This window comes from Diabrotica undecimpunctata, chromosome 3, assembly GCF_040954645.1.
Source record: "Diabrotica undecimpunctata isolate CICGRU chromosome 3, icDiaUnde3, whole genome shotgun sequence".
Classification (NCBI taxonomy): domain Eukaryota; kingdom Metazoa; phylum Arthropoda; class Insecta; order Coleoptera; family Chrysomelidae; genus Diabrotica; species Diabrotica undecimpunctata.
The window spans coordinates 148,940,184-148,956,895 of NC_092805.1; the positions used below are offsets into that span (position 1 = coordinate 148,940,184).

The following is a 16,712-nucleotide window of genomic DNA, read 5'->3' on the forward strand; positions in this document are numbered from 1 at the left end:
TCAGATTGCTAGCGACCGAATGAAGAAACGGTACGATACACAAGCCGAAAAGGGTTGCTTTAAGAAGAACGACAAAGTATGGCTGTATAATCCCAAGAAGCGAAAAGGTTGTTCTCCCAAATTGCAGCAGTTTTGGGAAGGTCCATACCTCATCATGGAGAAGATCAACGATGTCATCTACCGAATAAGCAAGATTCCGAGGGGAAAGCCGATGATAGTACACCATAACCGGTTGGCATCTTTCGAAGGTGACCACGACGTAGATGAAGAAGTGGAAGTAAACCAAGTCCAAGATGTGTCTGACCTCACGTTTGAGGAATTCATGGGTGCCTATGGAGGTACCGGTAAAGCGAGACATGGTGTTACCACTGAAGAAAAGCAAGATCTACTCGCGCTCCCCGATGACTACTCGCTGGCCCTTACCATCCCGGCCAGTATCAAAGACGCACCAGGGTTGGCATCCGTCTTTCGAAGGAAGTTTGGTCGAGTTGCAGAACTTCAATGCCAGGTGCCAGCTCCCGGTAAAACCTTGAAACTCCAAGATGCATCACGTTACCTTTTCTACCTGGTAACAAAAGACACTGCCCGTGACCAACCTACCTACCGAGATGTATGGGAAGCCTTACTTCAATTGAGAGGGCACGTACTAGAGTCCGACGTGCAAAAGTTAGCCATGCCAAAGTTGGAGTGCCGCCAATTAGATTGGAGGGTTATCCGAAATATGGTGGAGGAGATCTTCAAAGACACCGAAGTCCAGGTATTAGTCTGTTGCAATCCGCTAAGTACCTTGTGCGGAGAGAAAACCGTCCCTTGTCATTTTTATACAACTGGAAGTTGTAAAAGAGGGTCCAGTTGCCGATACCAGCATACAGTTCCGGTTCCAGTCCCGACAAGGTTCCAGGAGGAACCATCTTTTAAGAGGGGGGCAATGTTACGATAAATATATACTGGCCTAAATATATGATGACTAATAATTCTGTTTTGTTGTAGAAATTTGGCGAAGGATCTAGGTTCAAATTATGGTGAATCCTCCAAACTAGATGCTTCTCGATTTTTCGATGCAAGACAATGCGATCTTTCGATGCTGTTCTAGTATATCAGGATTTCGTATATAAATACGACATTTTTATATGGAGGGCCAGTTAATTCTCAAGACCCGCGCACGCGAATTTGTCACGTACGGATATAATAAATTATTGTCAGATAAGTTAAAATAAATAAAGAAATAAATTAAATCCGTAAGTGTTATAAATATTGAACCTTTTAATAAATTCACAACACTACATTAGTTTTACATATTCCCATCCGTCAACAAACACACGTGAAAGCCAAACAGGGTCGTACTGAGGTACATTATATGATTTTTAAAAATATTTACTTTTGAAACTATTAGTGTAAGAATTTCTTGAAATTTAATCACTGTGAGCAAAATTTAATTTTCCATTGAAGGAAAATGTGCTAAAATAAAATATTAATTAACTGAGAGACACATACCAAAGTAAAAATTTTGAATAAAAAAGCAACGCGCTACAATTTGAAGTTAAACAGACTGGAAAGTTTGGATCTGTAACATGAGAATCTGTCTGGCTTAAGGCAATAAATTATATTTAATAGCCTCTTGACGAATGAGAGGGCGAATATCAACACGTGCTCATGTTTACAGATGGGAATTTGCTAAATGAATAAACTTTAGTTTTTAGATTTCTGTTTCCTTTCGTACAAGTTAAAACACCGAATCTTTCAATTTCCTTTTATTTGCGCCGCTAGAGTTAATGAAAACCATTTTATAGTTTGTTTATATTTCACAAGATGCGTATTTTGTCGGTATTCTTTGATCGAAGCCTCTTTTAGGATATTCTGCATTTCAAATAAATATTCCAGTTTATATGTTTTGTTTATACCAAGATTGTGCGAATGAATTTTAAAAGTAAGTGTTCACTCTCGGTGAAGTCGGCCGCTTTTCAAATTCTTAATCTTTTCGTTTTCCTTTTTTGTCATGGAAGTATAGTATAAAGTGACAGTAGCAGTTAATAGTTGCAGTTTAAGTGAAGTTCCAGCAGGTGAGGAACAAGAATCGTTGTTTCCATCCTCATTTTGTTTCTCCCTGGTTGTCGTCCCATGCTTTTTGGCAGTTTGGAGATGAATTTGTTCCTGTTCAGAGATTTCCAATCCAGTTTCAACCCTCAAAAACTTTAGTGCTTTTTTTTTGGCGAAATCAGGTAACTTTTTTTGTGTTAAATTTTAAAGTCAAGATAGACATTTAAAAAAAAATAGTAATTGCTTTCATTATTTAAAAAGATGCAAGTTTTTGCAGCATCTCCCGAGTTTGTAAATGAATAGAACATATGTAAGTTTTCTTTGTTATAAATCTCTGTAACTACTAATATAGTAATTTTTGTGCCATCTGTTTTTTTGTAACTGTTTGTGATGACACAACAATAAATGTTTAATTTATCTCTCTGAACCATTTTGTTTATTTTAGATTTATGTAAGTATCCATTTGTTTCATTTTTTTTGTACTTGCCCCAATCCAACCCCTTGCCATTCAACTTATCCACGACCCAGCTCTCCAAACGAACCCTGAGTGCCATTCGCACAGTATCGTATATTTTGCTTGCCCTATCTCCACCCCAATTTTCGAACCCCCTATGTGGTAGGCAAAATAATTTCGTTACATATTTTCCTATTCTTTTATTAAATGTACAAAAAATAACTTACGCAAATGCTCTTTCCTGTGCTGTTATATATCCTAAACAGTACCATTACTGATATCATTTCTTGTACAAATGGAATTCAAAAAACTATTATTTATTTGCAAATAAACCAATTTACAATAGTTTATACTTTTATTTATCAACTAGTGATTTCGCCCGTCGCCATGTAACGGGGATCCAACCAACTGTGATTTACAGTCACCCCACTCAATTTTGTCTAACTCTTTCCAATTTTTTCTTACTTTCTCTAATTTTTTACTAAAAGGGAGCAAATTCCTCATATCCTCCAATAATTTCTCAATTCGATGTAAGAGTAAACCCATTCACACGATTAAGTTCGTTGTACTTTGTATGTAGCATGCGTGAAATGCAGATCATATGCAAGAATAAAACAAATATGTAAAATAAAAATTACTTCAAATCATTGATTTATTCATTCCTAACAACTAACAACTCATTTTAATTTCGGAATAATTATTTAAATAATTTTGCACACAATTACACATTTAAAAACAGACAGAGTTATGTCTACACAAAAAGAAGAATAATCTTACAAAACATTTGACGCTTACGTTTGTCTTTTCTCTCACTCTTGAGAAAACAGAACTAACATAATGCTTTAAATTATTTTGCTAAATGAAACTTACCTAAATTAGAGCAACCAAGATTTTTGTCAATTTTGCGAAAAAATAATAAATATTCGTATTATTAATTATTTATGTAATAAATATGTTTTACTATATGTATTTTTAATTGATCCTATCATTTCAAGAACAAAATGTGAATGAAATGTCAGATGTGGGTAGTTCTGCTTTTCTTTCCTAGATGGTGCTAGGTTTTAAATCTAAAATAACGTAAATCTTTAAATTAACTGAAATGGAGAGCAGATTTAGCAAACATCAACTATATAAATGAGAAACTGAAGATTAGATTATAAGTACTTATACAAATAAAATTAATAATAAATAAAACGGGTGTGGCAGTAGAAGTTACACTTCTGTACACGCATTCGCCGTTACAAATTTATTTGGGAGTCAATCTGCACAATCATTACATATGTAATGCTATAGGTAAGACATAGCAGAAAGAGAAACAGAATTAATAACAACTTAATAACAATTAATAAACAACATTTGACCTGTAATAGGAGTATAGTAAATGAAGGATTGAATCAATATTTTGATGAAAATGTATATTTTTATTTTCATATATGTATGAAAGGAGTTGAATGCAAAAAATTTTTTACACATACTCTGCAGTAAAATTCATTGTTTATTTTGTTATTAATATAAAAATACAATACAATACACTGCAACATAATTCAATATAATCATACAATACAAATTAAAATGCAATATTCATAAGTATTTAAAAATGACAATAATATACATAACTTTTCCATTTACGCATGTGTTATTTACCATGTAATAATATTAATAAAAAAGTCCTCCCCGACTGAGAATCGAACCCCGGTCTTCCGCGTGACAGGCTAGGATACTGACTACTATACTACCGAGGACATGACACAAACGTATTTCAAAATTGACAGTTCTGGGTCATACAGTGATTTATTGAGATTATTATTTTGAAATACAAAAGACTAATATAATTATGAACATTTAATAAATAATACAAAACATATCACATAAATAATAATATTATTAAATATTTTATTATATATATATATACTATATGTATATATATAATATTAAATATATATACAAAAGGAACAATTTTTATATTCGAGAGGAAGAGAGGGAAAATATATCTTTTGTCTCTCTCTTACTCATTATCTTACATATGTAATGATTTCACAGATTCACTCCCATACAAATTTCCAACGGGGAGCGCGTGTATAGAAGTATAACTTCAATAATAAACATTTAAAATATAAAATTATTAAATTGTGATTATATTTATAATAGAGGTGTTTTACTAGTTTTCTGTTGGCAAAGATGTCCATAATTTTTGAAAAATCGCACGATTTGGCAAATTATGATTAATGCACAAATTGGATAAGCCAGTTATCCGAAATAACAATACAAGATGTCTCAACGGCATTATAACAATAAAATATATTTCAAAATAGAAGTCATATTAAATATATCCGTATTATTTAAACGCATTCTGAACAGGGCCGCCCCGGCAAGAAGCGAAAAAAAAAACGGGAAACATTACATCTTTGGTCGAGCCCAGTAAAACCTACCGGCTCTACTACCCTCTCGGCGGGACTGGATATTTCAAATATACATTAAAATTACTTTTACAGACATTAATTCGACTTTACATTATACAATTTTCATGCTATGCAAGACAAGATTTAACTGCGCATACCCATACGATATTTGCATTCAATATCTGTGCTAAACGAAAAATTAAAACTAAAAAATTCTAATTTTTAATGCTATTTTGATGCAATTTATTGTCAAAATTCATGTTGCCATTATAACAAAATTTATAGTTTAGAATAAAATTTAACCTTATTGTGTAAGTGTAAATGTTTTTTATTCATTGTAATAATTTGTGATTTATATTTGAATATATTTATTGCTGGACTGAAATTTCCAAAGTTAATGTTTTGATATATTTCTTCTGTTGGCAACAGTGAAAGTGGTATCTCAAAATTGCACAAAAATAGCTCCGATGTAAACAGATCAAGTTAGGCACGAGATATGCCATGCAAGACGGACTTACATGCCCTAGATGTAAAGCTATCTTTATAGTGACATCATTAAGACAACCAATAAGGTTGGTACACTTGTTAAGGGGGGCCATATTAACGGCTTCATTGAACTTGTAAATGGGAGTTTCAAATAGTAAGAGTTTCCAACTAGTTTGTGTTGTAATTGAAAATATATCGAATATATGTTACATCATTGATATAATATACTAACTTCTAACTAAAGTAAAGTAGAATTCCAATATAGAAGTAGGGTAATTCTAATCAAGCTTGCTTATAGGTATACAAAATATTTTTTCTTATGTAAAAAAATTTAAAGATTCTGTATAGTCCTATTGCAACGTTGCCATATTTAAAAAAGAGTTAAGGAAACAAATAGGATTTTCGATAAGTTTAAGTTAAAAGTGTACTTTTTTTTGCTGTGTCATGGTGTATAATAATACATATTCGCTGACTTGACAGTAGAGCGAACAAGTAAAATGTAGAGTGACGCAATCACAGATTACAGTAGTAAGAGAATAAGAAATTGGAATGAAGTCGAAGTGAAATCTTTTCTGACTAGAAGAAGTTTTTACACCAATAAAATTAAGTATTTGAGGATTAATTAGATAGGTTACTAGGAATGGATTAAGATACAAAAGTATAAATGATTCCAATTAGGAATTATTTAAAAAAAATTTATCCAGTGTGCAATCTTGAGCAACCTTAAATTTAATCTTGGGAAAATTGCTTAAATTTTGTACTGTATTTTCAAAATATTTATGCGAGAAAACAGTTTAAATCAAATTTTACATGTCTAAGATTTTTCTCCAGTGTGTATTCTTAAATGTTTTCTTAAACTACTTGCAAAGCTAAACTGCTTAGAACAAATTTCACACGAGTAAGGTTTTTCTCCAGTGTGCACTCTCGAATGTGATTTCAAACTACTTGCTACACTAAACTGCTTAAAACAAATTTCACACTTGTAAGGTTTTTCTCCAGTGTGTGTTCTTAAGTGAATTTTCCAGTGACCTGCTTCACTAAATTCTTTAAAACAAATTTCACACTTGTGAAGTTTTTCTCCAGTGTGCGTTCTCAAATGTGTTTTCAAACTACTTGCTACACTAAACTGTTTAAAACAAATATCACACTTGTAAGGTTTTTCTCCAGTGTGTGTTCTTAAGTGTATTTTCAAATGACCTGCTTCACTAAACTGTTTAAAACAAATTTCACATCTGAATGGTTTCTCACCAGTATGCTTTCTCAAATGTATTTTCAATGGAGTTGATCCACTACACTGTTTTAAACAAATTTCACACTTGTAAGGTTTTTCTTCAGCGTGCATTGCCAAATGTGATTTTAATAATCTTGTTGTAGTAAACTGCTTTAAGCAAATTTTACACTTGTAAGGTGTTTCTCCAGTGTGTCTTCTTAAATGGATTTTTAAATCACTTATAGTAACAAACTCTCTTAAACAAGTTTCACACTTGTAAGGTTTTTCTCCAGTGTGCCTTCTTAAATGAATTTTTACCAAACATTTTTGAGAAAATTGCTTAAAACAAATCTCACACTTGTACGGTTTTTCTCCAGTGTGTACTCTCAAATGATTTCTTAAACTAGTTGCGAAACTAAACTGCTTAAAACAAACTTCACATGTGTAAGGTTTTTCGCCAGTGTGCACTCTCAAATGTGTTTTTAAATGACTTGTGGTAATAAACTGTTTAAAACAAGTTTCGCACTTGTAAGGTCTTTCTCCAGTCGACGCTATCGTATTTTTATTTAATGTTCTTCCTTCAGCATGTTCAATTAGTGTCTCCATATTTTCCATTTTGGTTTCCTCTTTCAGATAACCTAAAATACAAACCAACTATAATATAAATATATAAGTATAAGGTAAATTAAATTTAAAAACAAAGAAATGCAATAATAACATTAAAGCATAATAATATGTAGAATGTAGATTAATAAAAAACACCAAAAGTGTCGTAAATGATGTTTTAGCAACCTGTGTGTCTGTCTTCTATATACGTAATAGTCAGATCTTTTGTCTTTTAATGAGCACCTCAACGCATTCAATATAAGCATATCAACAACAAAAAACCGGAAGTAAGTGCTACAATGACCGTGAAATTTTTAAGAGTCACCATTTTAAACCGGAATTAGGAGAATGACTAAAAAAAATTTCTAAATTGGATATGTATTGGTAGGTGGTTAGATCCATGAAATCATTTAAAATGATAAAATTATAGTGTATGATTGCTTCCAAAACGAACGAACTTTACCATATACATCGTTATGAGCATTACAATCGCCCCCAATTATAAAATGTTTTTGAATTTGTTCCAGACAATTTATCCACTCTTGTGATGATATTCGAGATCTTGGTTTAACATTATACTGAAACTAAGTATATTTTTCTATTGGTATGTGGGATGTTAACAGAAATACAAATATGTTCAAATGGATTATAGTAGAAGTTAAAATTTCTTGATAAACTATGTACGACTTTAATAAAATGGGCTGCATCACCATATCTGTCATCATGATCACAGCAAATATTAATAAAACCTTTGAAATTATAATATTTTTCTGGTTAAACTGGGTCACGGATATCAATTCAATAGCATATTTGCCTCATACTAGATGGTGTTCTTAGTAAACTACACTAGAACTGCCAAACGGCAGTTCAATTGTAAAATATTTATTTCATTATCTTGGTCTCAAAATATATATTTATATGTATAGACTAAGTTTAAAGATTAGCTTAATTTACTTATATTTATACTTTTTGTAACTAAAACTTTTGTGACAATATCTATAAGATCTCTAAGATTGAATTTATTGTGCTAATCTCTAAGTCTGAGAGGGGTGGAAAAAAATCAGATCTGGCTTTAAAACATTAGTTCGCTTTGTTCATAGCAAAAATTTCACCCTGTATATGGTTTTTGAAAACTCTAATAAGAATTTTATAAATTTAGATGAATAAGCAATTAAAATGCCATATTTATTTTTTTCCTCTCAAGATTACTTAATTTTTAATTTAAAAAAATGAAATTTGACTACTAATTAAAAGTTTAGCAAAGGAACCATCCATGTAAATAATCGATCCCGATTCAAGCTGGCAAAAATCACCTCCAGTTTAAACAAATTAGTTCGTTTTGTTCATAGAAATAATTTTAATCTGTATAAGTATGTGTATAATTAGATAATTTTATAGCCTAAGATCCCACTGCAGGATCACTACATTCATAAAATAGGTAATCAAACTGACATTTTTACACACATTTAAAATTAGGAATAGGTTTGCAATAGAAGATACAAAAATTATAAAGCCAAAGATTTCAGTTTTGTTTGCTTACATAATATTGTACATATACCTGCCAAAAGAGGTGACTTTTTGTTAAGCTAGAAGATTGATTTTGGGAAACCAGCACTGAGCTTTGCCATTGGAAAAATATTCTTAAATCGGAAAGATCCTGTCCTAAGTATAATAATATATAAGTAGGAAATTTCAGCTTAAATTTAAGGTCGATTGTCACCTAGACACATATTTCATATCAATCACAATTAAAACCACATACCGCTAATATGCTCAGTATTATCAAGTATATCAATATTATTTATTAACACTTTACAGGGTTTACTATTAAACCTTTGTGGTTGAATATAATTAATGATTTCCTTAATAAACTGAAGCATATATGCATACAAAAAATGTTAGCTAGTCCACACACTCCCAAAATCTTATAATAAGCATTATATTTTTAAATCGATATTGGGCTACCATTTTGTCAATTCCCATTAATAATGAACAGATATGTAATTATTATTACATATTATAATTAATATCATTTGTTTACCTTCTTCCTTTGTTGTTTGCTTTCCTTCAAATTGTGTAAATTTATGTTCATCTTGTTCTGCTTTAGTATTTACAGAGAAAACATTTGAATCTAAATGATCAAACGTCTCGTATGCACTTTCCGTCTTAGGTTCTTCCTTAATTTCAATTTTAAAGACATCCAAAGAATCATCACACGCCCCACTCTCTGTTTTTATTTTACAAGTTTTCTCGCTAGCTTCTTGTTTTATTTCCATGTTAAATTTAATTTAATTTGCAAATTTCAGTTTTATGTGATGCTTCAACCCCATACATTACATAATCAAAGTATATACCCCCTCCCCCTAGTAAGGTAACTCCCATAGAAAGTTTTGTCACGTTTTGTGAGAGTTTCTAGCAATGCTAGCACTTTCTAGCACCAAATAAAATATGAACGGGCTGAAGCTGAAACCAAAGTGAAACCACAGAATACTAATCACAACAAGAAGCGAAAGCTTTGTCGGAACCTTTGATGTTGGGAGGACAGAAATTCAGAGTGACAGTAGCAATAAAACTATGCATTCGTACACGAAGAAAAGTAGTGAGGAAGTCGTTCAAAACTGTAGTCAAATGATAGTTACACTGAGAAATGAAGTAATCATTTTTAAGTAATCTGTTTTGTATGAATTTTATTTTTTCTGTAAAATTTAATATAACTTATATATCAATTCTGTACTGATAATTAAAAAGTTGTTAAGTCAAAAATATCGATTTGTTTTTTTTTTAACAAACAAATTACCGTATTGAAAGTATTTTAGTACGCTAAAAACCGATAAAAATCGATTGAATTTGAGAGTTAATTTCAAAATAGAGATGAAAAGCAGTTAATTTCTATTACTTTTTATCGTTTTTTTTAAGGTTAATAAAACACTTCATCACTCAAAATCTACATTTTGAGTCGACTTTTTTACTTATCAATACAGAATTATACTTTTGAAATTTCTATTAACTTTGTCTTAAGTTGCTGACTTTTTTTGTTTCCTGTTGAGGAATTTCTTTGAATGTGAATATCTATTAACCTCCAACACCACGATATTTTCGCTGCGCGTAAAAACTCTGCAGCTGCGGCTAGAATGACTGTATACCCCTTAGATTTCTTTCTATGCATCTGAGGTCTCTGAAACTTCTGGTTGTATTGTAGTAAATTCAACTCGCCAGGACATATCAAATTTATGGTAGGAAAGGGTAAAAAGTTGTAATAAAACAGAATAATAAAAATTTATTGTAATTAATATACACGTATACCTCTTCGATTTCTCTTTATGTGCATCTGAGGTCTCTGAAACTTCTGGTTGTACAGTACTACATTCAATTCGCCTGGATATATCACATTTGTGGTAGGGAGGGGTAAAAAATTGTAATAAAACACAATAATAATAATAGAAATTTTTTGTAATTATTACTAATAATAATGTTTATTTAGGAAGCTTAGATTATAATATAGATTTACAAAAAATAAGCATACTTAACACTAAATAAACATGAAAAATCACTGAAATAGAGCTACCATAAAAGTAGCACCCTTTGTGTGTGATACTTAAAAAATATATGTACAAAAAAGCAAATATTTAACAAATGTATTAATATAAATAGTTACATATGCGCACTTACAAAAATACATTCATTTTAATATAGCATGTGACATAAATATGTCAATAAATTCAAGAAATATTGTAGTTGGTAAACAAAGTATATTTCGATATTTTTTATTTATTACTATTATCAATTAATCTGCTCCTCGCAGAATCGTGTTATTTTGTTTCCAATACATTGTTTAGTTTTATACTGATATCTATGTTTTTTATAACTCTTAATTTGTTTTAAATTCTCCGGTAGACAATTGTATCATTTGGGCCCTATGTAGCCAACATATTTCTGGAGTATGGATTTATTACATTTAGATAAAATTGCATTATTCCTTATATAACTAGTTTGATGCGCATGATTGCTAATGTATAATAGTATCCTTTTTTATTTCATGTATGTGTATAAGGGCTTTGTAAGAGGACAATTTACGTACAGTTAAAAATTTATTCTCATTGTATAACAGTTCGCTGTAATATCTTATTTTTTTTCATAAAAATTTAATTAACCACTTCTGAATGTTTATAGAATGCAAGTAAATATTCCTTATTCCGCCCCATTCTAAAAGACCATCATAAGCATGGATAAACATAACCCGGATGGGAATAGAATAGAAATATATGCTTTATTGTCATTGAAAATTTTGCAATTTTATGGACGAAGCTTACAAAGACTCGGAGGAAAAAGACAATAACAAATTGCATAATCAACCGTAGGAACTAATAAGTTTAAGCTACTTTGGGTAATGATGACCCACGGGTAAAGAACCATGGAACTGTACATTAAGATATTGTAATTTCTTAGTTATTAATTAAGAAACTCTTCTACTGAATAAAATGGTCTTTCAGATAGATAGGCTTTTGTCATTTTACGAAACTTCGGGAACGATGTTGCAGATTTATGTCGTAAAGGGAGATCGTTGTAGTTTTTTTGTAGAATATAATATAGATTTGTTTACGAACTGTGAACGGCATCGGTAAATAAACATCAAAGGTTGAATTTTCGTTTAGTAGTCACGATAAGGTCTTGCTGGAAAGACATGTAGGTATTTACGAACTAAGCAAACAGTTTCTAAAATATATAAAGAAGGAAGTAAAATCCCGTGATCTTTGAAGTAGACTCTGCAATGTGTTGTTCTTCTGAGGCCAAACAGATACTTTATTACTTTTTTTTATTTAATAATATCAACGGATTGGGCAGCTGTACCAGAACCCCCAAAAGAAAGACCACATCGAAGATGAGACTCGAAGAAAGAAAAATATGCAATTTTGGAAGATTATAAATTGATCGCCTTCGAAACAAATCTTATTGCATAGCAGGCTGAGGCTAGTTTCTTACTTAACAAATCGATATGAAGGGACCATTTAAAGTTGCTGTCTCAAAAAATACCAAGAAATTTTACAGAATCAGCGGTACTGATCTGGCTTTTAAGAGTTGAAGAGCTCCTTGATAGGATAATGCTACTGTTTTATCCAGGTTAAAAGAAAGTAAATTAGAGTCGGACCAGGTTTAAGCTGAAATGTTAAATAAGGTTTTTAAAATGGAAACTTTTAAATACAAAAACATATAAAAAACAAAACGACTCAAAACCAGAATTGGAACAGTTTAAAAAATTATGTGACAAATTTCCTAATAAATTGTGAAATCTCAAGCACTGTTGCAGAGAAAAGTACCAAAGGCCAGAATGTATTCAAAGAAATACAAACAATTCGCTTTCACATTATACTTTTTGAACCCAAAACTTAAAACTTTTTGAAAAAAATTCTTTATTTACCAACTAAACGTTGTTTGGAAGAAATGACTGGAAACATTGTTTGTAAACCTGGATTAACTCAGACCTCTGTATTTAATGCTATCCAGTTTAAAGTTAAGACTATGTCAGAATTGGATAAACATTGTAGTATATGCATTTATGAAGTTGTGCTTAAGTCAAATCTTTATTTTCATTTTAGTTGTGATGAAATTGTTGGATTCCAAAACATGGAGAAAGAAAAAAATCAGTCTGTAGTTGCATAAAACTGTACAGTTATTATGGAAAGAGGACTGTTTCAGAATTGGAAACAGCTAATTGCTTATTTTTTTAATTAAACCTGTGACGCGAACGACTTCACTAAAGTTCTCACTGAATGTGTTACCAAATTATCAGAATCTGGTTTACATGGTCACATTCTGCTAACTGATTTAGGGTCAAACTTTATAAAGCTTTCCAGAAAATTAAATGTCACTGCTTAAGCTTATTTATTAATAAAACATAATTTAATAATAAAAAACATAAAAAAATCTTGATAGGAGCCCTCTTAACTTAATCACTATATTATTTGCTTGAGTATATTATATATTGCTATATATATATATATATATATATATATATATATATATATATATATATATATATATACTAATAATAAAAAACTAACCATAGATAGATAAACAGGTGTTCTACATTGAACAAAGTATGATAAAAAATTACACCAATTTTAAATACACACAACTCAGAAGTATAGGGATATTTTTATAAATAGACGTATTTTCTTTACCTGTAATAAACTTAAAAAAAGTAATACAAAATTTGTAGTTTAAATTGTTGTTTAATATGTCAGAAACCATAAATTGCAAAAAAACAGAAAATTGGAACAAAAAAAAAATATATTGCAAATCACGCATGTTTCACATACCACCATAAAATGTCAAAAATACGGAATAAAAATTAGATTATTAAGATTATTAAAATATCCTTAGACTTTTGCGTTGTGTGTATTTAAACATGGGATAATATTTTCAATTTTCTATCCCCCCTTTTTATTTTGTTACTTTTCAGATCCGCGTTAAAATATTTTAAAGAATAAAATAACCGTAAACGAATAAATAATTTTATAACATATATATATGGAAATGAATCACATGGATGTTTAAAAGGAACTTCTTTCATGACCCTAAGGTACGAGTGAGATATTTCACCTTTAGTAAATATTTCTTCAAATGAAGAACAAAACATTATTTCTAATTTATAAATATATTGTACGAAGTTCTCACTTGGAGTTCTCAGTCCCCCATAATCACATTTATCAATATTGTATGCTTTAAAATGTGTCAATAACAAACTACTATCTAGTTCTTCTATTTCCTTTGAATATTTAATACATATATGACAAACATGAATATTGAGAGCCTTTTTAATTAAATAACCACATACATATTGAAAAGCATTTTGGGTTGTTAGTTTTTCTGTTCTGTAATCACAATCTGGAAGCGAAATAGCCTTCACTGGAGAGTATTGTTCACTACAAGTTTTTTTTACATTTAAATCCATTAAACGTTTATCTAAATCATCTTTGCAATTCATTTTGTTAGAATGCATAAAATTTTGACAAAATAGTTTTTTAAATGCCCTCTGAAATTGTATAGGAGTTGGATTGATGGAATTTCCACCTTGTTGTCTTATACTACCAAAATAATTTTCCACGCAGTCTTGGTTAAGTCTTCTTGTTTTTAAGTATTTAAAATCATGAGACTTTAAGTTATCCCAAAGCTTTTTAACACCATTCATTGTTACAATCCAACACTTTTTTGATTGCGAATGTCATGTTACATCTTTTCCCGTTTTATCTAATATTTTCAGTTTATGTACCAAATCTATCATAGAATCTAGGTAATTGATCTGAAAATCAGTTCCCTCAAATACATTTTTAAATTTGTTAGGATTATTCTTATCAGTAGAATTTAAAATATCAAACAAATTATTAAATTTTTCAATAATTTCTATTGTTCCCAATGCATCTGATGGAAGAATACCAAGAGAAATATATGTATACATAGAACTTGCAACAGTGTTACTTAAAATTTGAGATGCTAGTTTTACTCGCATTTTTTCAAAAGATGTAGGATATATATGGGAGTGTGTTAGTTTTGGTGCACACTTATAGAACTGCTTTTTATCTTCATGATAAAAAGTTTCTATAAATGACCAAGATGTTTTTTTGTCATCAAAATAAAAAACATTATTAATTAAGTTATTTCTAGTGGCTTTAATTAAATGACATGGATCAAATAGATAAATAATTTTTTGTCCATTGACATCAAATTCTGAGTTAGCTGGAGAAATCCCCAGTAATTTACTCAATTTTAGAAAATTTGATCCCATATCAGTAACAAGACAATTCACATATAAACCTGATTGAAATAGTTTAGAAATACATTCTTTTATAATAGGAAGAAGGTGATTTGCTTCAAAGGTACTGTTTACAAAGAAATATGCTACTTGTTGTTTTCAATTTGAATATAAGCCTCGAACCATTATCACAAGTACATTTTGTGCAATTATTGATTCCTTTTTCCCATTTCCTAGATCATATAGACCAACAATCTCATCACGACCTGTATCAAAAAATAAATTACTTTTAATAGACACTTCATCAATACAAATACTACAGTGCTTGTCCTGATCTAACATTGTGTTCACTTTTAACTTTAGGGCATGAAATATTTGGTCATTATTCAAACCAGGTTTACAGACCAAATTTTCAGTAATTTTTTGAAGACTTCGTTTTGAGGGCAAATACAATATTCTTTCCATAAAAGCATAGGCTCTTGGGCCCAAAAAATATAGTGTTAATGCAAATTGTTTATATTCATCAGAATACCTTCTACTTTTTGGACATTTAGTTTTTAAAATTGCTTGAGCTTTCACTATTTGTGCTAGGGATTTGTTTAAAAATTTGTCACACATTTGAAAAAATTTTTTTAAAGATTTATTGTCTTCCTTCTGTTTGGAAGACGCTTATGCTTTCTTTGCACTTGCACGCAATTTTTTTATTTTTAATCTTCTTCTTCTTTTTCCTGGAGGGACAACTTGAAGGGGGTTTGTGTTTCAGCTGTGAAACATTCTGGAGTATGGGGCCTAGGTGGGCTAGACACTTCCTGCCTATTAACATCTGAAATATAAAAATATATTTAATAACCAAATAACATATAAATGTTCAAAGTAGATATGTTAATGCTTATTAGTGATTAGTTGAATGCATAATACAGTTGTAGGAACAATAAATAAAATTACCTGTTAACAGAAACTCTTCCATCAAAGTATCAGTTATACTATGGTTATCATCAATTGGATTTTTAATGGCAACTGGCTGCACAATATCTATTTCTGTTATACCTAAAACCACAACATAAATATTACTCAGTATGTAACCATAAGATATATGTTCTTAATAAGGCTGATAAAAGATCATTAAATTTCACAATTCCAGATCTTGTTTATACCTATTATGAAAAACAACAAACAACTTTGTATATAGTTGTAAGTAGATACTGATTTTTATATGACTTTTATAATAAAGCACTATAATTGTGAATAAATAAAAAGTATCTACCTTCCAGCCTTATGACTTTCTTTAATGGTTCGTCATCGTCTGTGTGTTTTGAATACTGAAGAGTATGTGAGAAAATCATTGGATGCGCTTGTTGAAATAATCTCTTCCTTGTGTTTCCTTTGTACATGTACGCCGGTTCGAAATGTTTCTCGCACATTTTATAATTTGTATGCAATTTAACATGTTTGAAAAGCAGATCATACCTATTGGCCGCTTTCAGCCATAATTCAGCTCTAAAAAAAAGTGTATTTAACTAAAATATAAACATTCAGTCAACATTTGTAATACGTTTGAATTTAAAATTTAATTTGTTTACCTGCTACGATCAGTCGGTATTGAAAAGAGACTAATTCCAAAGAATATAGACCTAATTCCTTCACCAGTTTTCCATGGGCACCCACGAACAACACAATAAAATCCTCCCTTTGGTGCAGCCATCAGAATAAGTTTATTTCACAAATATATTAAATTAACTAACTAACTAAATTAATTATACTAACTATTAA

The 16,712-nt window shown here is 30.3% G+C and overlaps 2 protein-coding genes across 2 annotated transcripts; both read right to left on the minus strand.

Annotated features, from left to right (window-relative positions):
• Positions 1-3,190: 3,190 nt before the first annotated feature.
• On the minus strand, positions 3,191-9,611 carry LOC140437530 (uncharacterized). Its single transcript, XM_072527109.1, has 2 exons — positions 9,234-9,611; positions 3,191-7,224 (listed from the first exon to the last, which is right to left on the minus strand). The coding sequence occupies exons 1-2, from the start codon at positions 9,466-9,468 to the stop codon at positions 6,191-6,193; spliced, it is 1,269 nt and encodes a 422-aa protein (XP_072383210.1). The 5' UTR covers positions 9,469-9,611; the 3' UTR covers positions 3,191-6,190.
• Positions 9,612-15,283: 5,672 nt separating this feature from the next.
• On the minus strand, positions 15,284-16,381 carry LOC140436214 (uncharacterized). Its single transcript, XM_072524911.1, has 3 exons — positions 16,207-16,381; positions 15,888-15,989; positions 15,284-15,765 (listed from the first exon to the last, which is right to left on the minus strand). Exons 1-3 carry the CDS (start codon positions 16,361-16,363, stop codon positions 15,650-15,652), a joined length of 375 nt encoding a protein of 124 aa, XP_072381012.1. The 5' UTR covers positions 16,364-16,381; the 3' UTR covers positions 15,284-15,649.
• Positions 16,382-16,712: the final 331 nt, after the last annotated feature.

Bases quoted from the DNA above. Each gene is read 5' to 3' on its own strand.
- LOC140437530 (XM_072527109.1), bottom strand. From the start codon at position 9,468: ATGGAAATAAAACAAGAAGCTAGCGAGAAAACTTGTAAAATAAAAACA. The intron at 7,225-9,233 runs GTAAACAAATGA...TTTGTATTTTAG, and splicing joins GCAAACAACAAAGGAAGAAG to GTTATCTGAAAGAGGAAACC.
- LOC140436214 (XM_072524911.1), bottom strand. From the start codon at position 16,363: ATGTGCGAGAAACATTTCGAACCGGCGTACATGTACAAAGGAAACACA. The intron at 15,990-16,206 runs GTAGATACTTTT...TTGTGGTTTTAG, and splicing joins GAAAGTCATAAGGCTGGAAG to GTATAACAGAAATAGATATT. The intron at 15,766-15,887 runs GTAATTTTATTT...TTTATATTTCAG, and splicing joins GGAAGAGTTTCTGTTAACAG to ATGTTAATAGGCAGGAAGTG.